Source organism: Panthera onca, chromosome B1 (genome assembly GCF_046562875.1).
Source record: "Panthera onca isolate mPanOnc1 chromosome B1, mPanOnc1 haplotype 2, whole genome shotgun sequence".
Classification (NCBI taxonomy): domain Eukaryota; kingdom Metazoa; phylum Chordata; class Mammalia; order Carnivora; family Felidae; genus Panthera; species Panthera onca.
The window spans coordinates 44742979-44767298 of NC_138342.1; the positions used below are offsets into that span (position 1 = coordinate 44742979).

At 36.0% G+C, this 24320-nt stretch overlaps 1 protein-coding gene across 3 annotated transcripts in view; it reads left to right on the top strand.

The window, feature by feature from the left end:
* CEP135 (centrosomal protein 135) overlaps positions 1–24320 on the top strand; it is a 69220-nt gene that overhangs the window by 9082 nt on the left and 35818 nt on the right. For all 3 annotated transcript variants that reach the window (XM_060654970.3, XM_060654973.3, XM_060654971.3), the window contains exons 5-13: positions 404–545; positions 2672–2756; positions 6594–6722; positions 8358–8573; positions 11931–11996; positions 14103–14241; positions 17317–17540; positions 22552–22704; positions 23453–23605. In XM_060654970.3, coding sequence (XP_060510953.2) covers positions 404–545; positions 2672–2756; positions 6594–6722; positions 8358–8573; positions 11931–11996; positions 14103–14241; positions 17317–17540; positions 22552–22704; positions 23453–23605 — 1307 coding nt within the window. The remainder of the gene's footprint in view (positions 1–403; positions 546–2671; positions 2757–6593; positions 6723–8357; positions 8574–11930; positions 11997–14102; positions 14242–17316; positions 17541–22551; positions 22705–23452; positions 23606–24320) is intronic.

The following is a 24320-nucleotide window of genomic DNA, read 5'->3' on the forward strand; positions in this document are numbered from 1 at the left end:
TAATAAACATTTCTGTTTTAGTTATTACTTCCCTAAGCTTCTCGTTTGATAGTTTTCTGCTGGTGATGGTTTCTTGAGCTCATAATAGGAAATACCACAAGGCACACTCAACTTTTAATCTTGCCAAAGTCTTGTCCCCATCTAGTGGAGGAATAGATTAAATCTGGGTATATGTACCAAGCATGCAGAAAATAAAACTTGTCTTATAACCATGTCTTGTTGAGGTTTTCAGGAATGCATTGTATAGTTAAAGTTCGGGGTGTGCGGGGGGAGATAGTTTATCGCTAGGTTTTATGAGCTAGAGGCATATTTTATAACAAAAAGCCTAACCTTCTGGAATATTTAATTTTAAGACAGTGTTTTGTTTCTTTTAAATGTTTTTGAAGTACACATTTGTTTTTAGGTGGCAAGAAAAGAAGTATTGCTTTCAGGCGCCAGCGTATGCAGATAGACGAACCAGTCCCTCCCTCCGAAGTCAGTTCATATCCAGTTCCTCAGCCAGATGACCCTTACATTGCAGACCTCCTGCAAGTGGCTGATAACAGGTGCATTAAATAATTTTTTGCTAGTTTCAGCTAATCAACTTGATTATAAGTTTCTCGATGTAGGGCTTCAGTCATCTTGACTGTTGTATCTACAGGGCCTAGCACAGAATTTTGTATAAGCACTCAAGAAATACTTTCTGAATGTATCTTCAATATAGAATGTTTTTACTTGTTTTGAAACTTTGATCTCAAATAGATCATAAATCTGATGTTTCTGTTCATATCTGCTTTAAAATAATTTATTGCCATCTAGAACCTATTTTAGTAGCGTTGCTTTAATATTTAGTTTCATTGCCCAATTCATCTTTTACAGGACTCTATTCAGATTATGTCAAATGCCAACGAACCTGAATAGATTTGTAACTGGCTTTGACATTTTTGCTTCATGATTCTCTAACTCTATGTACTTGTTTTTCCTTATATTGGAATCAGATATAAATTCCATTTTAATTGAAACTTCATTAAACTCCGAGAAAAGCACAATGTAAGTGTTTTGGGGATGTAAAGATGAGTAAGATAGTATTGCTTTTGAGAAGCTTATATTCTAACAGTGAAAATGAGACAAGAGAAATACATAGAATGCCATTAAGAAAATTATAAGGGGTTCATAGGAGCAAGAGAACACTAGTGACAGCCTCTATGGTCATAGCTGGAGACACATTCTGAAATATGTACTATACTAGTAGAAATGGTTAGTGCAGATAACTTTATTTTTTAGATTATGTAAAAAGTATGCAGGAGTTTTTTCACTTTATTAATCTCAATATAACAATCCAAAGGAATATTACTTGAGGTACTAATTAGGATCTCTTAGTTATTCTTATGCAGTGCTACATAACTATAATTATCTGACCTTAATTGTGTAGTATTTTGTGTTTTGTTTTTCTGTTACAGTTGTAACCTAGGACTTCCCAGACAGCCTGTTAGTATATTTAAGGAGGCTTTTGGTCTGCATATATGTCATTTTCTGTCATTATCTTTTCTCCTTAAAACGTTTCTTTTCTATCAAACCATCATGGGTGGCATTAGTCTCTTAAACATCTTGTTTGTTTTCATGTGCACGTATACATAGCTTGTATGCAGAGTCATTCATGTGCATATATATGAATGCAGTTGCATACATACTCTTCTAAACCTAGATAAGCAGGAAATGTCGGTTCCAGTAACAGCAGGGACAGGGTATGTCCAGCCTCACTGACTCTACTCCATGGAAAATCTCTCTTAAAAGCAGAACTGGCTTCAGGCTTTATTTTTGCAGTATGAAAGTGGTTATGTCATATTTATGTTAATGTTTGGCAAAGTTTGATATAGTACAAATACATTTGAGCAGTTGTACAATTCAGATAATTTAGACAAATCTTGATTTTGTTAGAATTAACAAGTTCCAGAAAGCAGTAGGTTTTTGCTATAGATACTTGGTAAATTGTAGTATTTCTCAATATTTTTCTTCTCCAGGATTGCAGGGTAGTTCATTAGAAAATACAGGGTCATTCAGAAAACACACTTTGATCCCTTATTTCACTTAATAATATTGTGAATTCTGGACTACACCCTCTAGTTTCTTGAACCTAAGAATTGACAGCAGTACCTCGAAGAGTTTTTTTTGTTGTTATTTGTTTTTTTTTTTAATGTTTGTTTATTTTTGAGAGAGAGAGAGAGAGACAGAGTGTGACCCAGGGAGGGCAGAGAGAGGAGGAGACACAGAATCCAGAGCAGGCTACAGGCTCTGAGCTGTTAGCACAGAGCCCCGACGCAGGGCTCCAACCCATAGACCCAGACCACGAGATCATGACCTGAGCTGAAGTCAGACGCCCAACTTACTGAGCCACCAAGGCGCGCCCCTCAAAGAGTTTTAAGGATCAAAATGCAATAGTAGGCATAATGTATCTGGTTACAAATTATTTACCGCTCAGGATTTTTTTATCCATTCTTAGAATATAAAATTAAATCTGCAAGATAATGTTACTCTGATTATATTGTGCTTGGGAGCCCTTTGGCACGGCACTTCATACTTTACCGAGAAATAGAAAGTAGAGAATTTATAGGACAACACATCTAGTTTCATTTCTTGTTATTTTGTATTTCTCAACAAAACTATATTGGCACTAGTTATAAATGTGTTTCAGAATTCAAGAACTTCAAGAGGAAGTCCACCAGTTACAAGAAAAGTTAGCAATGATGGAAAGTGAACTGCGAGATTATAACCAGCAGGTAGGATTTTTATATACTTGCATAGTAGGGATGCATGGTCGCCTTGTTGGGATGGGTATGCTGTGATTGTAAATAAAATTGGGTTATATTTGGGATTATTGATACTGAGTTTGTATACAGCTTTTATCTTTTCTACCAGTTTCTTAATAAGGATAGTAGCTGGAGTAGCTTAGATGGCTTTAGAGCAAACAGTCCAGTCCCTTCATTATGCATTGAGGTAAATAGCAGTTTTTTGTTTTTTTTTTTCTTCTGGTGAGTCATCTATCTCCCCAAATATCTTAGTTATATTACTTGTTTCCATCTTGGGAGGTATTTTATTGAAGTGTATTATGCTTTAAAGTGGTATCTTAAATAACTGTTTTGCTCTTACTGTAGATTTTGTCATCTTGAACAGAAGTCTTTTTGAGAGTGGTACCATATTTTTTGTTGTGTATTCTCTATGAGAACTAGTAAAATAGTTCTCTGAAGAAGTAGGGGAATTGATATAATATGCAGGGTTAGATCATAACCATAATAAGCTTTGTTCTTTTATACCTTCTGTTGGTATTTTGGCAAATTCTGATTTGTATAACTACAGCTTTCTTTCTTAATATGCTTACTGAAGCTTAAATTGGGTAACATGTTTTTCATTTTCTGCACATGACTTTTTTTGAGGTGAAGTGATCTGCACATACAAATATAAATGTAACTTATGTGTTGGTGTAACTGTGAAGTTTATAAAGTACTTTGAAGATTATTCAGATAAAAATGGAGTAAAAGGATTGTGAAAATGTCAACCAAAAAACTTACTATATGGAGATTGAAAATATCAAATATGCAGAAGTTGAATGTTGTTATTTTTTAATTTATAATCACACTTCATCACATTTTTTTCCAAGTACTTTATGAACATAAGCTGACCAGTCTTTACCATCTTTGTGAGGTGGCTGAGGTGTTTGGAGAAAATAGCCCGACCATTCTGATTGAAACCATCAATTTATTGTGGTTATCAATCTTAGTTGAATCCACTCAGCTGCCTGTCTTCTTTTTTTTTTTTTTCTTTTTGCTTGAGTTTGTTCTATTTTTCTCAGTCTATGTTCCAAATGTTGCTGTTCTCCTCAAGCTCTTTCACCAACCTATAATAAATACCCTTGTTGTCAAGATACCACCTTGTCTCAACTTCCTATCTTTTAAATTTAAATTTAAATTTAAAACATTTAAATTTAACAGTGTTGGGGCACCTGGGTGGCTCAGTTGATTTAGTGTCCAACTCTTGATTTCAGCTCAGGTCATGACGTCACAGTTTCTGGGTTTGAACCCCGCATTAGGCTCTGTGCTGATAGCGTGGAACCTGCTTAGAATTCTCTATTTCTGCCCCTCCCTGCTCACATTTTCTCTCCCTTCCACCAAAAAAAAAAAAATAAATAAACACTTTTAAAAAATAAAATCATCAGTGTTTACACTCAGGCTCTCCAGACTTAATGAGTAGTGTGGTGTTCTTCCTGTTCTACCTGTGTGTGTGGCTCTATTCCCTCCCTTCTTATTTTATTTAATCGATTTTTCTTTTTTTTTTCTTTTTTTAACAAACTCATATATGGCCACTTTATAACTAGTAATGCTTTAAATCTTCCTAACAGTCCTAGAGGGAGGTGCTATCACGGTCATTGCTAACATCCCTTAAAAAGATCTCTTTTAGAGGTGCCTGAGTGGCTCAGTTGGTTAAGTGTCCAACTCTTGATTTTGACTAAGGTCATGATCTCCTGGTTTGTGAGTTTGAGCTCCACATTGGGCTCTGCACTAGCAGTGCAGAGCCTGCTTGGGATTCAGTTTGTCCCTCTCTCTCTCTGCCCCTGCCCACTCATGCTCTTTCTGTCCCTCAAAATAAATAACTTAAACATTAATAATAATAAAAATTTTTGAAAAAAGATCTCCTTTATTTAACTCTTGCTAAAGCCCCTCTTGTTAATGCCCCTCTTGCTAATGCTCTCTCCTCCCTCATGTAAACTTCTCTAAAGAGTATCTTACTCTTCTGTCTCCACTTCTTCACCTCTGGCTCTCCTGTTGCCTTCTGGCTTCTGCTTCCCATTACATAAATGGGTTTAGTAATGACATCAGTGATGTTAATTGCTGGATCCAAAAGAATACTTTTAGTCTCCATTTCCTTGACCCCTTTATAGTATTTGGCATTATTGATAATTTCTCTTTGAAACCATCCCATGACTCATTTTCTTTCAGTTTCCCCTTTTTTTTAAATCTCTTATAATTTCTTCTTTGCTTTTTCCCTCTGCCCTTTCCCTGAAATATTACTGTTTTTCAGGATTCTGTCTTTGACTCCTTTCCCTGTATATTTTCTCAGAAGGTCTCATTTACTCTCTTAAAATATTCTCTGTATGTTGATGACTTCCCAGTCTTTCTGGCTCAAATCTCTGCAGAGGTCCAGACCCGTATGTTCAATTTTATACTGGGCATTTCCACTTGGATGAAAGCTGTTTGTACCATATGCCTGGCACTGAACTTGTTATCTTCTGCCTCAACTCTTGTTTTTTTCCCCCTATATTCTCTATATTCGTTGGTGGCATCACCATCTGCCCAAGCCAACATTCTGTAGTCTTTCTAGATCTCTTTCTCTTCCCTTCACATACCACTCACCAAATTCTGTCACTTCTATGTACTTTGTAAACTTACTTCTTCTGCTCATCTCACTGTTCTATTTTACACCTTATTCATCTCTCATTCATTCCTCCAATAGGTCTCCCTACCTCTGATTTTATTCTTACTCATCTTTTAGTGCAGAGCAATCTTTCTCCTTAACAAAGTATTTAGTACTTAATCATAATTAGTTCCTGACTGATTCTTCAGACCCAACCATAAGTTCCCTTGTATATTCAGTCTTACCGAGCCATTTCTGCTCCTTCAATCATACCATGTGGCTTTATGTTTCTGTGTCACTGCCTGGAACATTCCTCCTTTCTTCTTTCTCTTCATAGCATAATTTATAACCTTTTTGGGCATATGTATTTGATAAAGCCTTCACTAATTTCCATAGGCATATGGATATATCATGGAGAGTAAATCGGTTTATTCCCTTAACCACTTTGGTGTCATATATCTATTTATTCTACCACTGAACAACATACTACAGCAATTATTGATTTACTTGCTAGTTTTCTTGGTAAAGCTGTGTTCCTGAAAGTTAGAAATCATGTTTTATTCATCTTCATTTACCTAGAATTGTGCTCAATATTGTTGAATTGAGTGCTTGGTTTTAGCTTTCAGTGTTTTTGAAAAAACACTGCAAATGTGTACATCCGTTTTTCCAAATTCGTGCATGTAAGTGTGATTTCATGGTTGATAGTGATCTCTGTGATTTTGTGTGTGTTGCTTTCTAAATAATAATTAAATTCACCCCAACTTCCTATCCTTTTTAATATTGAGTTTCAGTAGTAATTCTGTTCTACATTTATTCATTTATTCTACATTTATTCCACTAGGCACTGAAGTCACTCAGACTCCATTCTAGTACTCAATCATTTCTTTTTATATCAACATTGCCTAATCTTGGAGGAGGGGGGGAAAAAAACCAAAAAATTAAAATTAATTAGGAAAAATCTATTCAATAGAAATACTTACGAAAACTTTGTTGACATTCTTATTTTGACATTTTTCTCTGTTTATTTTTGCTCTGTGTATATGCATTTTATAATCCCATATTGGTGTGGATACATGTATGAGTGTTAATCTCTTATATACATTGTGAAGCATAAGAGAAATGGAAGTATATCCAAGTAAGTGTCCAGTGTTAATTATTTCAGTTTAAAGCAAATTTTTTAAAATTATAGCATGACTTTATGTCTTCAGATTGAGCTAAGAGAACGAGAGATAGAACGACTATCAGTTGCATTGGACAGTGGCCGTTCCCCTGATGTCCTCTCTCTGGAGACTAGAAACAAAACCAATGAAAAGCTTATTGCTCATTTAAATGTTCAGGTAATGACATTTATAATTATTTCACCGAGTATATACTATCATTAAGTGTTTGTAACAGTTCATTGATTTGTAAAAGTAACAGAATTGTTTACCAGTTATACAGTGGGAAAATTTGATAGAGCCAAACTATCCAGAAATAGGATGCAACTATTGAAAAATCATGTTTTAAAAAGATATTTAACGAGGCAGAAAGATATATGCACCATAATGTTAAATATTTAAAAGGAGAATAGGAGTACCTGAGTGGCTCAGTTGGTTAAGCATCTGACTCTTGATTTCAGCTCAGGTCATGATCTTATGGTTCGTAAGTTTGAACCTGCTTGGGATTCTTTCTCTCTCCCTCTCTCTCTGCCCTTCCCCAGCTAGCACACTCTCTTGTTCTCTCAAAATAAATAAACATTAAAAAAAAATCAGAGGAGGAGAATAAACCGTAGACACAATGGGATCTTCAGTTTGCTTTTTAAAAATGTGCATATGAACTTAGAGAAAACACTGGAAGAGAATACACTAAAATATACAAACAGCTTATCTTTGTGTGATGAGATATTCTTTTTTATTTTCTTTGTTTTTGAAGTTTTTGTATTTCTTTTATAATATCAAAAAGATTTGTAGAAAGAAATGCAAAAAATTAAACATGTAATTGATTCCCTTGCCATGTGTCTGACCTAGGAGTAAAACAACAGGAGAGTTCCATAAAGCATGTTACATCACCTTTAGAAATTTAGACATGTCATTGCTGACTGGACCAGAACCAGAATAGTAAGTCATGAATATCAATAGTAGCCCTAGAGCAGTGCTGTCCAATACAAATATGATATGAGCCACATATGTAATTTAAAATTTTCTGGGAGCGCCTGGGTGGCTCAGTTGGTTTAAGCATCCAGCTTCAGCTCAGGTCATGATCTCATGGTCCATGGGTTCGAATCCTATGTCAGGCCCTGTGCTGACAGCTCAGAGCCTGGAGCCTGCTTTGGATTCTGGGTCTCCCTCTCTCTCTGCCCCTCCTCTGCTTGTATTCTGTCTGTGTCTCTCTCAAAAATAAACATTAAAAAAAATTTTTTTTAATTTTCTAGTAACCAGATTAAAATAAAATAAAAAAGAAACAGATAAAATTAATTTTAATAATGTATTTACCTCAGAATATCCAAAATATAATTGCAGTGTGTAATTGTTGTAAAATGTTGATGTTGACATATTTTCCTTTTTTTCTTTTTTGTACCAAGTCTTTGAAATCTTGCGTATGTTTTACATTTATAGCACACCTCAGTTTGGACTAGCTCTACAGTATGCACATGTGGGTGCTGGTGGCTACTATATTGGACAGCACAGTCCAGAGTGATATTATCATTGTAGTGATATTCTTGTCATAATTGTAGAACTCTCTGTTGGGAAAAAGTTCACACAAATTTTTTACTTTTCCTTCCATGCTTAAAAGTTGAATGCCAATGGCTATATATTTTTGTTAAACCACACATTGTCAGTTTTGTGAATCAACAGTGTAAGATTGCAAATGTAAAATACCTCTGGTTTAATTTTCAGTATTTTAAAAAATAGAGTATTTTGAAGTATTTTGGAAGTTGAGTATTTAGGATAATTTTCCAATTCATATACCTGTTAATTACAAATTCAATTTAGGTTGACTTTCTTCAGCAAGCTAATAAAGACCTGGAGAAGCATATACAGGAGCTTATGGAAACCAAGGAAACCGTAACTACTGAAGTTGTTAATTTAAGTAACAAAAATGAAAAACTCTGCCAAGAATTAACCGAAATAGACCAGTTAGCACAGCAGTTGGAAAGACATAAAGAAGAAGTGCTTGAGACTGCTGATAAAGAACTTGGGGAAGCAAAGGTATGTCTAGGTTGTGGGAGCGTTTCTTAATTCTTCTAGAACATTGTGAGCTTAAGCCCTTTGATATCTGATTGGGTCTTTTGGTTTGGTTGTTTTGTAATTCAGGTTTTTCTGCTGTCTAAATTTGGGTGTGTTTCTGAAACACGCTTTTTCTCAGGCTAGCTCTCCAGACTTTGTCCTTTTTTCCTTCAAGATTTTCATCTCTGTTCTTTTATCTCTGTGTTGTGAGTGAGCTTTGGAAGTTTGTCCTCTATGTCATTTTGTGCTCATGAACCCTTTAAAAGTATTTTTTGAACAGTGTATATCCTTGCACATTTTAAGTTGGTAGCTAACATTTTTCATCTTTAAGTTTAAATAAATACGAAAGGGGGCAGCTGGCTGGTGCAGTGGAAGAGCATGCAGCTCTTGATCTCAGGGTTGTGAGTTCAAGCCCCACATTGGGTGTAGAGATTACTTAAAAATAAAATCTTTAAAAATAGTAATTAATAAACAGATTAAATAGATACAAAGGATGTAATTTCCAACCTACCGATCTCTTAAAACTGTTACATTGTTCTTTTAAATATAGCTAGTAGAATCTAAATGACCCTTTCTTCTTGAAATCTCCAGTTTTATCCTCTTTTAACATATTTATGCTTGAATATCTTTTCGTGATCACCCTATCAAACATCTCTGTAATAAAAAAATACATGAATTGAAATATTTTATTTTATTTATTGACATTTTTTATTTTTAAAAGTGTCCTTTGACTACAAGGTTCAAAGTGTTAACATTTTCCTCCGAATAGTGCTATCATTATAATTATCAGTAATCAATGGATCAGAGTGACAAATACAAACAAATGTTGATAAATACATACTAAATCAAAAAGTAAAATTTTATTGGAAATACATGTCTTAATAAGATATGTCTTATTAATACATATCTTAATAAATATGTATCTTTTATAAATTTCAGATTATCTTTTTGCCTGATGCTTCAAAAGTTTTTCATATTTTGAGACAGTGTGATATTAGATGCATCCTTTTGCTTTAAAAAGTGGGAGAGAGGGTGTCTGGGTGGTTCAGTCACTGAAGTGTCCAACTGTTTGGTTTTGGCTCAGGTCATGATCTCACAGTTTGTGAGTTCGAGCCCTGCATTGGGCTCTGTGCTGGCAATGCGGAGCCTGCTTAAGGTTCTCTCTCTCGCTCTCTCGCTCTCTCTGCCCTTCCCACTTGTGCATATGCATGTAAGTTCTCTATCTCTCAAAATAAATAAATAAAATTTTAAAAAATAGTGGGAGAAAAACAGTTGAGAGGAAAAGTGGGAGAGGAGAACTCATGAGATACCTAGACCACATGCAGGTTGTCAGGTAGATAATTCTTGAAAAGGATTGTATATCCAGATATGGATACACTAAAACTACATGTATACAGTAGTTTTACATAATACTTGGGAAGTCTTCATGTTACCTCAGGAATGGGTATATAACCTAGTTTGAGGACCAGTACTCTACATCACTGAGTCAGTTTTATGCAGTGTCATATCCAGTAATTAGTAGATTAAAAGGAACATACTTCAACATAATGAAGTCCATATATGAAAAGCCCACAGTTCATGTCATACCCTGTGGTGAAGATTGGAAGCTTTTCCTCTAGGATCAGGAACAATGCAAGGATGCCTATTCTCACCAGTTCTGTTCAATGTAGTACTAGCCAAAGCAGTTAGGTAAGAGAAAGAAAAGGCATCCAAATTGGAAAGAAAGAAATAAAATTATGTTTCTGTGTGACATGATCTTATATGTAGAAAATCCTAAAGATTTCACAAAAACTTGAACTAATAAATTCAACAAAGTTGCAGGATACAAAATGCACAAAAATCAGGTGTGTTTTGATATGCCAATAATTAAAATCCAAAAGGAAATTAATAAAATAACCTCATTTGCAATATCATCAGAAAGAATAAAATACTTAGGAATAAACTTACCTGAGAAGGTAAAAAACATTGCTGAAAAGAATCAAAGAAGACAGAAATAAATGGAAAGACATCCTATGTTCATGGATTGGAGGACTTAGTACCCAAAGCAATCTACAGATTCAGTACAATCCCTATCCAAATCCCAATGGCATTTTTTTTTATGGAAACAGAAAAAGATTATAAAATTATAAAATCTCAAGGGACCCAGAATTTCCAAAAGAGTCTTGAAAATGAAGAATATAGGGGCTCCTGTCTGGCCCAGTTGGAAGAGCCCGTGACTCTTGATCTCCAGATCATGAGTTTGAGCCCCACATTGGGTGTAGAAATTACTAAAAAAAAAAATAAACTTAGAAAATGAAGAATATAGTGCAGTTTTAATTTTGTTTTTGTGATTCATGTTTCATTGCAACAGTCCTGTATCTCACTCATTCCTCTCTTTCTACCTCCTTTTGCATCTTCTATGCTCATGCACACAACATACTGAATATAGCTTCTCAGGTCCCATTGGCATTGGTCAAGAATGATAGCTTGGCTCACAAAAGATTCCTTTTGGGTCAAAATATTTTAACATTGGCATTCAGTGCTCTCGCTCTCATTGGTAGTTGCAGGTGGAAAGATAGGAAAATTAGGAAATGGTGGTGCCATAACATAACCCAAAACTTACGGTTCAAGGAAGACCCTACAAGCATGTAGGCAAAATATTTTTTAAGTGGTCGTCTTGTTTTAGATGTTACAAATAGCTCCCTGTAAGCATTCAGGATACCAAGAAATTAAAGAGAAGCCTGAATGTTGTCTCCTCTTCACTGAAATTGAGGCTTAAAATGGCTAGAGCCTCGGGGCACCTGGGTGGCTCAGTCAGTTAAACATCCGACTTTGTCTCAGGTCATGATCTCAGTTTGGTTCATGGGTTCGAGTCCTGCATCGGGCTCTGTGCTGACAGCTCAGAGTCTGGAGCCTACTTCGGATTCTCTGTCTCCCTCTCTCTCTGCCCTTCCCCTGCTCACCCTCTCTCTGTCTCTCAAAAATAAATAAACGTTAAAAAAAATGGAAAAAAAAGTAAAACAGCTAAAGCCTCTGGGCACATGGAGTGGTTCAGTCGGTTAAGCCTCTGACTCTTGATTTTGGCTCAAGTGATGATCTCATGATTAGTGAGATAAAAGCCCTGTGTCAGACACTGTGCTGTGCTGACAGCATGGAGTCAGCTTGGAATTCTCTCTCTCTCTCTCTCTCTCTCTCTCTCTCTCTCAATAAATAAACTTTAAAACAAAACAACAACAAACAGCTAAATCTCCCTGGTGAGAAGGATGACTACTTGAAAAATGACGGTCTTATTTGCAGTGTGACTTAGTGATAAGTATTCTTGACTTTCAGTTCTGTACTTAGTAAGTTTTTTATTCCTAGAAAGAGATTAAAAGAAAGCTTTCTGAAATGCGGGATCTTGAAGAAACAATGGCAAAACTTCAACTGGTAAGTAGTTATGTTGAATTGCCAGAACTTTTGGTAATAAAATTTGTGTGCTTTATATTGCATATATTTTTTAATTGAGATGTAATTTACACATTATATTCACTCTAGTAACAACATTTTCATCACTCCAAAAAGAAATGTCATACCCATTAGCAGTCACTCCCATTTTCCTCTGTTCAGCCTCTGGTAACTATGAATCTACCTCTATTTCTATAGATTTGCCTATTCTGGACAGTTTATATAAATGGAATCATACAATATATGGCCATTTGTGTTTGGCTTCCTTCAGTTAGCACAGTGTTTTCAAGGTTCATGCTTGTAGCAAGTATTTCCTTTTTATGGCTGAGTCATATTCTTTTGAATGGATATATTTAATTTTGTTTATATTTTTGTAATTCTTTAATTTCATATATAGTAGATTGCAAGTTAAATTCAAATTTGGAAAACCTGTTAGGAATACTCTTTTAACTACTTCAGGACTTGTCAGTTTAGTAATATTAAGACTAGAAATTGGTAATTACTTTAAACATTGTTGACTTTTATTAAAGTACTCAGTCTTGGGGTGCCTGGCTGGCTCAGTCAGTGGAGCATGACTCTTGATTGTGGGGCTATGAGTTTGAGCCCTGGTTTGGGTGCAGAGATCACCAAAAAATAAAATTTTGAACAAAAACACTCAGTCTTCTTTTAAAAATCTTTGTTTAGTATTATAAACCATTTTCCTAGATATTATTTGTTCTGATAGTCTTCAAATGAGAAAAGTAGTAATCATCCCAGCATAAACCCAGAAATAGCATAAAGTTCTGTAGTCCAGAACTGACAGAATGTCTTGCTTACAGGTGGAAAGTCCTGGGTGGTCACCCAAAAGATGATTGGGGATTTTTTTAAATAGCCATTAAATGGGATGAGTTTCTGCTAAGATTAGAAACTGAGACTAATCCAAGTTTTTTCATTCTATGTACTCTTTTATATGTATATGTGTGTATATATACATATACACACATATACATATGTATATACACACACACACACACACACACACACACACACACACACGTATATATACATACAGACACATATTTCTCATATATACAGTGTAGCAGCAATGTTCTGGTGGCATAAAGCAAATTAGAAAATGAAACTCCCCTCCCACCCCACCCCCATGGAGCCATTGTGATATGCTGGCACATTGTAGGTGCTTGAATACTTGTTGATTTTTATGTGCTCACTGTGAATCGCAGTGGCTTCCTTTTTATTCAACTACAGGTATTTAAGTCAATACTGAATAATTGAATTAACTAAACCTGCTAGATATTGTCTACTCTTGAATCTCAAAGATACTGTGAAATTCTCCCATGAAGTCAATAAACAGAAAGTGGATGTTTTGGTGATTTTTTACTAACAGTGTCATGCAGAGATTTTTGCTTTTGTTCACTACTGTTGTATATACACTATAAACAGTCAAATGTGATTCATAATGCTTGTCCGAGAATTCTGACCAAGTTTCAGTAGTATTGGCTGACAGTAAGATGCTGTAGTTATTTTCTGACCTTTTTTATTTTTTCCATTAGTGCTATATTATATATTTTTAAGGTAAATACTAATGAAATTAATAGCTAACATTTATTAAGCATTTTCCATGTGCTAGACACTGTGCAGAGTGCTTCATAGCCTTAGTTCCACCCTCACAAGTGAATCTTTGGTGTCCAAGTACTGATCTTATCCCCACTGTGCAGATGAGGCAAAGAGAATGACCAGCATAATTACTGAGACATATGATAGAGCACTGTGTCTTTGTTCAGCCTTCCTTTAAAAATAAAGTTTTAAAAGTTTTTATTCATTTTAAAAAGTAGGACAGTATGCTGAGCAAATGAAAACAAAATTTAATAACTTTCAGAAAGGAGCACTATTGATATTTGGGTTTTATGATCCTTTTAGCTACAATTGACAATTAACTCTAGTTGAAACCGTATACTTGACTAACTGAAAATGTGTGTCTGTGTGTATGTCAATTACTCTTAATTTAAGGTACTACTAAATATTTATTTTAAGTGCTATGATACTTTATAAGGATGTTAGAAATCTTAATTATAGTATTAAATTTTGCAGGAATTAAACTTATGCCATAAAGAAAAGGAGAGACTGAGTGATGAACTCCTTATAAAATCAGACCTGGAAACTGTTGTTCATCAGCTTGAACAAGAAAAGCAAAGACTTAACAAAAAAATGGAAAGTTTTGCAGTTACAGGTAAAATATAAAATGTTAATAACTTAAAAAGTGATTGTGATTTCCTCCTGAGGCATTATTTTTTCTTAGTAGATTATGTTTCTTTCATTCATTCAATGAATATTTGTGGAGTGCTTGTTATATACCAGAAACCATACTAAGTGCTGTAAATACAGTGAAAAATCTCTGTCCCTCAACAACCTTACAGGATTCTTTTATATTTTTGACTAGTTGGCACAAGGAACCCTGCTTGAATATTTTCCAGTAGAAGTATGTCCTTTGAGGCAGATTATAGAATTAATTAAGACTAAGAGGAAAACTTCTGAAATAGAGAAAAATTGAAGGGCAGAATCTTTATAAGGAAATATACTTGTATCACTTGAAAGAACACATTCATTCTCTTTCTCTCTCTCTCTCTCTCTCTCTCTCTCTCTCAGTAGGGTAATAGCACTAAATGAGTTGGTTTAGGAAACACCTAAGAATTCATCCACTCACCCATTCATTCAAAATGTTTATGAGCTTGTTGTATGCCAGGCTGTTTCAGGTACTGGGTATATGATCGTAGTGAACAAAATATACAAGGTTCCTGCTCTTGTGGAGCCTTTGTTAGTAGCACATAAATGAAAAAGCCAGTTTGAGATGATAAGGGGTAATAAAATAGGGGGAGATATGCTAGAAATTGACTGGCCCAAGGTCTCAGAGACAAGACACCAGCCAGATAAAAATTTGGGGCAGAGTTTCCCAGGCAGAAGGAATGGCAAGAGCAGAAGCCTGGTGCCCTCAAACTCCATGTGTCTTGGAAAGTAAAAGAAAGCCAGTGTGCTATATTAAGAAGAGGCTATATCCTAGGCTCTTTAGCATCCAAGTGGATAATCTATTTGACCCCTTCTCTCCTTACTGTCTGTAAGCCTTGAGCACATTACTTAACCTCTCTATGCCTTAGTTTCCCTGTCTATGGTGTTAATGATGGCACCTACCCAAAAGATTGTTGTGAGGGTTAAATGGGTTAATACATTAAAGTGCTTAGATCTATATACAGAAGTTTGCAGTTTACTTCCTTTCATAGCTAGCCATGACCTGTCATTTCAGTGTGATCTTTCGAATACATGAAACCCCCTATTTCTCTGTTGTGAATGCACCCCCCTGCCAAAAATCCAGGCACAAGTCAACCAAAATATTTACCCTCTACACATTTACACATGAACAGTTAACCACTGCATGTGTATGCACCAGACGCATCAATAGCACTGTGAATTAGATGGTCCTGAATCTCAGCTGCGCACTCAATGATGTATGGAAATCTTACTCTGTATTTCTTACCACTTGATTTCCTACTCTCTGCAGAGAACATTTCAAATGTTTTCCATTCTCAATAAGGCTGTGACTCTCATTCCACTTCCCATTTTGAGTAGGCAATCTTCAGGTTCCCTAAGAGAATGGAAGCCATCAGGGAAGCCTTCTGTCAGTTTTCTGTCCCCAGATCTTAAACTGTCTGTCATTATCTTCCCTCATGTTACTGTGGAAGTATGTCCCTCTTAGGAAAGGCCACTGCCTCCATCTGTTCTCTGGATCTCTAATTTTAAAACTTTGCATATTAATAGTCTCCTTTCCATAATTTTAGTCTGTTCTGTTTTTGTCCATTGGCATTTAAACATGCTCACCCTGATATGTCTCCTGAGGCAAGGGAAGCAAAAGAAAAAATAAACTATTGGGATTACATCAAAATAAAAAGCTTCTGCATAGCAGAGGAAACAGTCAACAAAACTAAAAGGCAACCTGTGGAATAGAAGATATTTGCAAATGACATATCTGATAGAGTTAGTATTCAAAATATATTAAGAATTGACAAAACTCAACACCCAAAAAACAAATAATCCAGTTAAAAAGTGGGTAGAAGACAGGAATAGACATTTTTCCAAAGAAGACATACAGATGGCAGACAGACACATGAAAAGATGCTCATCAGGAGTGCCTGGGTGGCTCAGTCGGTTAAGTGTCTGACTTTGGCTCAGGACATGATCTCATGGTTCATGGGTTTGAGCTCCACATCAGGCTCTGCACTGACATTGTGGAGCCTGCTTGGGATTCTCTCTCTCTTATCTCTGTCCCTCCCCCATGTGCATGCACTCTTCTCTCTGTCTCTTTCTCTCAAACTTTTAAAAAAAGAAAAACATGCTCATCATCACTTACCATCAAGAAAATGCAAATCAAAACTACAATGAGATATCATCTCACACCTGTCAGAATAGCTAAAATCAACAACACAAGAAACAGCGGGGGCTGGCGAGGATGTGGAGAAAGGGTAATCTTCTTGCACTGTTGGTGGGAATGCAAACTGGTATAGCCACTGGAAAATAGTATGGAGTTTCCTCAACAGTTAAAAATAGAACTACCTTATAATCCAGCAATCACACTACTAAGTATTTACCCAGAGAATACAAAAATACTCAAAGGGATACATGCACCCCAATGTTTATAGCAGCATTACTATAATAACCAAATTATGGACAGAACCCAAATGTCCATCGACTGGTGAATGGATGAAGACGAGGTGGTATATCTATACAATGGAATATTAGCCATAAAAAAGAATGAAATCTTGCTGTTTACAACAGTGTGGGTGGAGCTAGAGAGTATTATGCTAAGTGAAATAAGTCAGAAAAACAAATACCATATGATTTCATTCATATGTGGAATTTAAGAAATAAAACAAATGAGCAAAGGGAAAAAGAGAGGCAAACCAAGAAACAGACTCTTGGGGCGCCTGAGTGGCTCAGTCAGAAGAGCATGCAACTCTTGATCTTGAGGTTGTGAGTTCATTTGCCATGTTGGGTGTAGAGATTACTTAAAAGTAAAATCTTCAAAAAAAGAAAAAAGAAACAAACTGATGGTTACCAGAGAGGAGGTGGGTTGGAGAATGGGTGAAATAGGTGATGACGATTAAGGAGTGCACTTGTCATGATGAGCACCAGGTGATATACAAAGATTAATGATTTTTAGTAGCTTGTATTCTAAAACTTATTCAAATAATTTATTTGGCTAATTGTACAATTTATATCCAACAATGTTTTAATATTTAACTACTTGAACTTACAGAAAGAGAACTTACTCTGGAAGTTGAAAGGATGAGGCTAGAACACGGAATAAAACGTCGAGACAAGTCACCCTCTCGTTTAGATACGTTTCTGAAAGGTATAGAAGAAGAACGAGATTTTTATAAGAAAGAGCTGGAAAGACTCCAACATATAATACAGCGAAGATCTTGTTCTACAAATTATTCTACACGTGAAAAAATTCCAATATTTAAAACACTAGAAAAGGTAATACCTCTTTTTAAAGATGATTAATAGGCAAGACTGAATTTTTTTTTTTTTTTTTTAATTTTTTTTCAACGTTTTTTATTTATTTTTTTTGGCACAGAGAGAGACAGAGCATGAACGGGGGAGGGGCAGAGAGAGAGGGAGACACAGAATCGGAAACAGGCTCCAGGCTCTGAGCCATCAGCCCAGAGCCTGACGCGGGGCTCAAACTCACGGACCGCGAGATCGTGACCTGGCTGAAGTCGGACGCTTAGCCGACTGCGCCACCCAGGCGCCCCAAGACTGAATTTTTATGAGCCAGCTTTTCTGGTGTTATTATTGTATTAAATATAACTTTATTCACACTTGCTTTTTAAAAGTTTTTCTTAATTTTGATTCTTATTTTCTTACATGACCTGTATCCTGTAGGGACACTGCATTTATTAGGAAAACTACTTAAGAACAAAGTATAATGTACTGAGTTTTGGAAATTAAGGAAAGATTGAATAGTTCATTAAGGGTGTAGGGTAAGTGCATGGACATCTGGGCTTCCAGAAACTGGAACCAGTAATTCATGCTACTGGACATTTCCTTTCTTTCTATCCTTTACTCTTGTTATCAGCTGCATTTTCTTTCTCAAAGCAAAGTGGCTTTGTCCACATGGCAGACAACATGGCTTCATACTATTCCCAGCCTTGGACCAGTCAGGAAGGTGGGTCATGTTGTACACGCCAGACATCTTCCATGTTAACCATGTAGCAGGAGAAGGTAGAGGGTGGGAATAAGTGTGGGGCAGATCATCCCATTTGTCTACTACAACCACATTTACAAGTTGCTAGTCTAAAACTCGGTAAAGTTAACCATGTTTCATGAGAGGTTAAAATTGTGTATCTCTCTTTTAGGTCTCAGTTATTTTCAGTGTTTCATGAGTATAATTTGAATTCTTCATTGTTTGTTTGTTTGTTTTTGTTTTTGTTTTTTTAAGCTTTAGAGCTATAGGAGTCCTGGAGGCTTATGATTCTAACATTATTTACACACTAGATAAAATTAGGGGAAGTTGGGATTAAAGTTAAAATTCAAAACATTTCATTTCAAATGTTTAAAAATATCAAGTCACTGTGACATATACATGAAGATAATAGGTTAAAAAAATTCAGACTTGGCTGAATTTACTTGTTTCATCATCTCTTTCTTGAAGATCCTGTGTCTGTTGTTAAATGGTTTTGGGTTGTTTTATGATTAGACTCTGTTTTTTAACCTTATTGGCTAATGGCTGAATTTGATTTACTGGTGTCAGTAGAAACACTGTTCTATGTTATCTGGTACAAGTAGAGGGAACTGGTGGGAAAACACTGTGTAAGTTAATTTATGTGTTTACTGAGTTGCTTTTTAAGCCCCATATATACTTAGGACTCAGAAAAAATAAATCACTGAATTGATCACCTTCATTATGTAGGAGAATCTTCCTGCAAAGTGGTTGATTAGTTTAATCAAGCATTTATTAAATAAAACTGGGTAGGAAAATATCTGAAGGCTTTTAACATAATTATTTGATTTAATTAACTCCTTGATAGGGATTCACAATTGAAAACAAGAGATACTGGTTTAGGAGAGACTTTTATCCCCTTCAACTGATTTTCTTAAAATATTCTAGTGTTAACTGACTCAGATAAAGAATTCATTTTCTAAAGTAGAGTATTCAGAGCATTTTGGAATTCTAATAATAAGTTGCAAGAATGGTAGGGAATTGTGGGTGTGTATGTGAGTAAAATGGGAGGAGGATAAAACAGTTGTGATGCACAGTTCTGTGCATCTGCACCTCAACTTGGGTATTTTCAACATGTTTAGAAACTACATGGCAAACAACAAAGACCTCACTAAAGCTGGATTTGGTACAAGCTTTGAGTTTTCAACTCCTGCTTTATGGCTCACTGTTAGGCACAGTTTCTTGGGATTGCAGTAACTTGGGAAAAAATTGCTATTTTTAATATCAGTGATCTTTGTCAAAAATACACCTGTTAATTCTCTGCTGTCTGCAGGGTGGGCACTGCCTCCTCTCACCTTGTACTCACTATGATTCCAATTGTGAGTTTTGAGTATATTGGTAGTGGAAAGGGCTTTAGAGTTGGAGGCCTGATAGAAGTTACAACTCTACAGACTGTCTTTATGACCTTGGATAAGTTCCCTCACTTCATGGAACCCCTGTTTCCTCATTTACAAAGTGGGGAAGTACATCAGGTCTAGATACAAAGTTCGGTTCAGTTGAGCACATACTGAGTGCCAGCTATGAATTAAACACTGGACATGAGATAAAGAAGACATAGTTCCTATGCTCGTAGCATTTAGTATTTTGCATGTGTGTGTATGAGCTTGTGTATATGTGTGTTAGGAATGATGGAGTGGTATAAGGGCGTTATTAACAATTATTTATGAACACAAATATAAATACCTGCATATTTATGTCCATACAGGATATATTTAGAAAAGAGCTAGAGTTCCTGCTTAAGAAGGCCAGTCAAATGAGTGGATAAAGATGTATACACACACGCACACACACACACATACACACACACAGAGGAATATTACTTGGCCATCAAAAAGAATGAAATCTTGCCATTTGCAACAACGTGGATGGAGCTAGAGTGTATTATGCTAAGTGAAATAAGTCAGAGAAAGACAAATACCATATGATTTCACTCATATGTGGAATTTAGGGAATAAAACAGATGAATATATGGGAAGGGGAAAAAAGGAGAGGGAAGCAAACCATAAAAGACTCTTAACAATAGAGAACAAAGTGAGGGTTGATGGAAGGAAGTGGATGGGAGATGGGCTAAATGGGTGATGGGTATTAAGGAGGGCACTTGTGATGTGCACGGGGTGTCACATGTAAGTGATGAATCACTGAATTCTACTCCTGAAACCTGTATTACACTATATGTTAACTAACTAGAATTTAAATAAAAAATTTGTGGGAGGGGGAGAAGGCCAGTCACTAATGTTAGAGAATTTATACATTTTACCTGGTACCATGGTAGGCACTGAAGTTATGGTGAGTAAAACCAGATACCTACTATGTCCTTCACAGAGCTTACATTTTAATGGTAAAGATGTACTTTAAACACATATTAATAACTTTATAAACTCATTTATAGTGTTAGTGAAGAAAAGATACAAGAAGGTTTCATAATGGTCTGAGAATACATACAGGGAGATCTAAATTAGATTGGAGGGGCACTTGGATGGCCTAGTCAGTTGAGACTCTGACTGACTCTTCATTTCAGGTCAGGTCATGATCCCAGGGTTGTGGGATTAAGCCCCATGTTGGCCTCCATGCTGAGCATAGAGCCTGCTTAAGATTCTCTCTCTTTCTCCCTCTGCACCTCTCCCCTGCTCATACTGTCTCTCTCTCTAAAATAAAAATAATAATAATACAAGTAAATAAAAAATTTTAGATTGGAGAATCAGAAGATTCCTTAGAGAAAGTCACCTTTAAGCTGAGACCAAGACAGTAATAAAAATCTTTTTTTTTTTTTAATGTCCCAACTTTCTTTATAACCAGACCCCCAGCTCCTACCCCACCCCAGATCTTCACCTGAGCTTTGGGGGAGAAGCTGGATGAGCAGCAACACTTTTGCCAAGCCCAGAGCTCAGAGAGATATGCAGAGTGAGCCCCTCACTTCTGGGCTTTTGCCCTAGCGCGCTGAATTTTGTTGGCCATGGCCCCATCTGTGGCTCTAGTGCAGTGGGACAATACAAGGCTCAGCTCTGCTTCGTTCTAGTGCTCAATGACCACATCTGCAGAACTGTCAATCTTTATTCACAGAGTTCTCCTTTTTTAAAACCTATGTAAACTACCTCCTTTCTGTAAGATATTTTTATGTAGATATGGTTAGGTTACAGAGTTTCTCTTATACTTATCTAAGCCTTAATTAAGCCCTCAAACCCTAATCTGCTTTTGTCCTGTAAAATGTCTTGTCTTTTAAAGTGTCCAGATAGTTAATCTCATCCATTATCCCTTGATTTTGCTTGTTTCACCAAAAGGATAACTTATTTCCAAGTGGCAGGTTAGGGGTACTTACAGATACCAAGTCTACATTGGACATGGTTATGTGCACGGTAGATAGTGAGTGACATAGATCAGAATGCTTTCCAGTGTACCTGATTATCAGATTATCCCTACCTGGGGCTTCTGCAATTAGTACCTAAATGCTAAGATATCTTAGATCCCAGGTCGACATTTATCACCTTTATTTTCCACAATAGTGAAGATAGCGGGTCTTTTGCATTGGACTAGAATAATAGGCATAATCCTGTTTTAGAAATGTTAGAAGTAGTTGCTTATTTGGTGAACATCCTTAATGTATACTCCTCGGTAGAAATATTTATATTTATCTCATTGCAAAAATAGACCTCACATAGGTTGGGGCTGGGACAGGTGGGGCGGTTGGTGTGGCTGGGAAATTGATCTTAGATTCAGTAAAAAAAACAAAACACACAAACAAAAAAGACACTGGGGAATGTGCTAGGCTGTAATAGTTAACTTGCAGTGGGTAATAGGCACACACATACCCTCCTAGTCCCTCCCCTGGAGTGGGTTGTAAACTAGTGGTTGCCAACAGTTAGTTAGCATGCATAATCACCTGGAGGGCTTGATGAGCCATAGTTACTGGGCCCTGTGCCCACAGTTTCTCATTCAGTCTGTCTGGGGTGGGCCCACAGAACTTGCATATCTAACAAGTTCCTAGTTACTACTATTATAAACAACTCCAGGAGAAGGACAGTTGAAGCATCTGATGGGATCTGATCAAGTGGTATCATTGGCAGTGGAGTCCCTTCCTAGGCATTTGAAGGCCAGGAGATTTGCCCCAATACTGCCTGCACTCTCATCTTCTGTTCTCATTTTAGATAAAAAATTGTGTTCTTTTTATCTGTTAGCATTATTCAGTCACTGTCATTACCAGCATCCTGTGACAACCATATGGTGATAATTATAACAAATGATAACTTCTGTTTTTAAATTATGTTTCAGGGTGATTACAACTCAGAAGTTCATCTGATCACAAGAGAAAGAGATGAACTTCAGCGTATGCTGGAAAGATTTGAAAGACATATGGAGGATATACAGTCCAATGTTAAATTGTTGACAGCAGAAAGAGATAAACTAAGTGTCTTATATAATGAAGTAAGAAATTGATTAAGCCAACAGATTCTATAGAATAGCTTAAGGGAACCAGTGTAAATCTTTTAAATTACTGTAATATATGGACCTTGTGATATTTCTTCATAATTAGAATTATCTATTATTATCATCCTGTTCCTAAAGCAGAGATTTCTATTATTCTTTCATATTTATTCTTCTCTAGTCTATGGGTCAGGTCTGTTAGATAGTCTCTTCTAAAATTACCTAGAACAGGTCTTAGCCTGATTCTGAGCCAAGTTTATCCTTGGGATTCAGACATGTTAATAGTCTGTCAAACAGTGGGTAACACCCATGATTTGGATATATTTGCTCCATATCAATTTCCCATAAAATTCCACTGCCACTTTGAGAAGGGAGAAGGGCATGTAAGTTAAAAGGTCAAGTTGAAAAAGCTGTTTTTACTTCTGAAGCTTTTTTAGAATCTGCAGTTGCAAATTGATTGATTTCTGGGCTTTCCACGTGGCTTGGATTCCAGCTTTCTTGGGTCTGCTTACTTAATTACTAATTGTCCACCTGCTGTCTGGTTTCCAAAATTCTGTAGCTTGCATTTCCCCTTAATCTCTTTGTCTTTTTGGGTTTTTTTATTGTTGTTACTATTTTAATACCTTTTACTCATTTTGTTTAGATTTGGCAAGAGAGCAAAGTAGCATGTGTTTAGTTTGCCTTTTTTTTTTTTTTACATGGGAGCATATCCAAAGCATTTTTTATTTATGTCTTTTAATTCTTTAAGGCTCAGGAACAGTTACGTGCCCTAAGACAAGAATCCACCCAAACCACAGCCTCCCATAATATTATTAGTCTTATGGAAAAAGAAAAAGAACTTGCATTATCTGACTTAAGAAGGATTATGGCAGAAAAAGAAGCTTTAAAAGAAAAGTTAAAAGTAAGTAATAAGATCGACTTATTTTTGAAATTTATGGAGAAAAAGGAGGTCTTTATAGATATTTTCCTGTAAAGTAATTATTTATTTAGGGGGTTGGCAAACAATGACACATGAGCCAAATCCAGACCATTGTATTTTTGTATGACCATGTGCTAAGAATGGTTTTTACATTTTTAAGTCCTATAAAAAGAGTATTTCATGACACACAAATTTCATCATTGGTCAACGTTAGTGGAATACCACGCTCATTCATTTACCATAGTATTCTGTGTGGTTTCTATTGTGCTGCAGTGGCAGAGATGAGTATTTGCAACAGAAACTGGCCCACAAAGCCTAAAATATTTATTATCTGGTTCTTTATAGAAAATTACTGACCTCTGATCTCAATAGGAAGTTCCTCAGGTGGAGGGACATTATCTTTTGTTGTTGTTAAAACAGCTTTATTGAGATAGTCACATGCCATTCAGTTTACCCATTTAAAATGTAAAATTCAGTGGTTTTGTATATTCACAGACTTGTTCAGCCTATCACCACAGTCCATTTTAGAGCATTTTCATTCCTCGAAAAGAAACTGTAAACCCCTTAGCAGCCATTCTCCCTTTCCCCCCAGCCTCTTTGGGCCTAGGTAACCACTAAGCTACTTTCTGTCCCTGTGGATTTGCCTACTCTGAACATTTCATATAAATTGAATCATTCAGTATGTGGTTTTTATCTT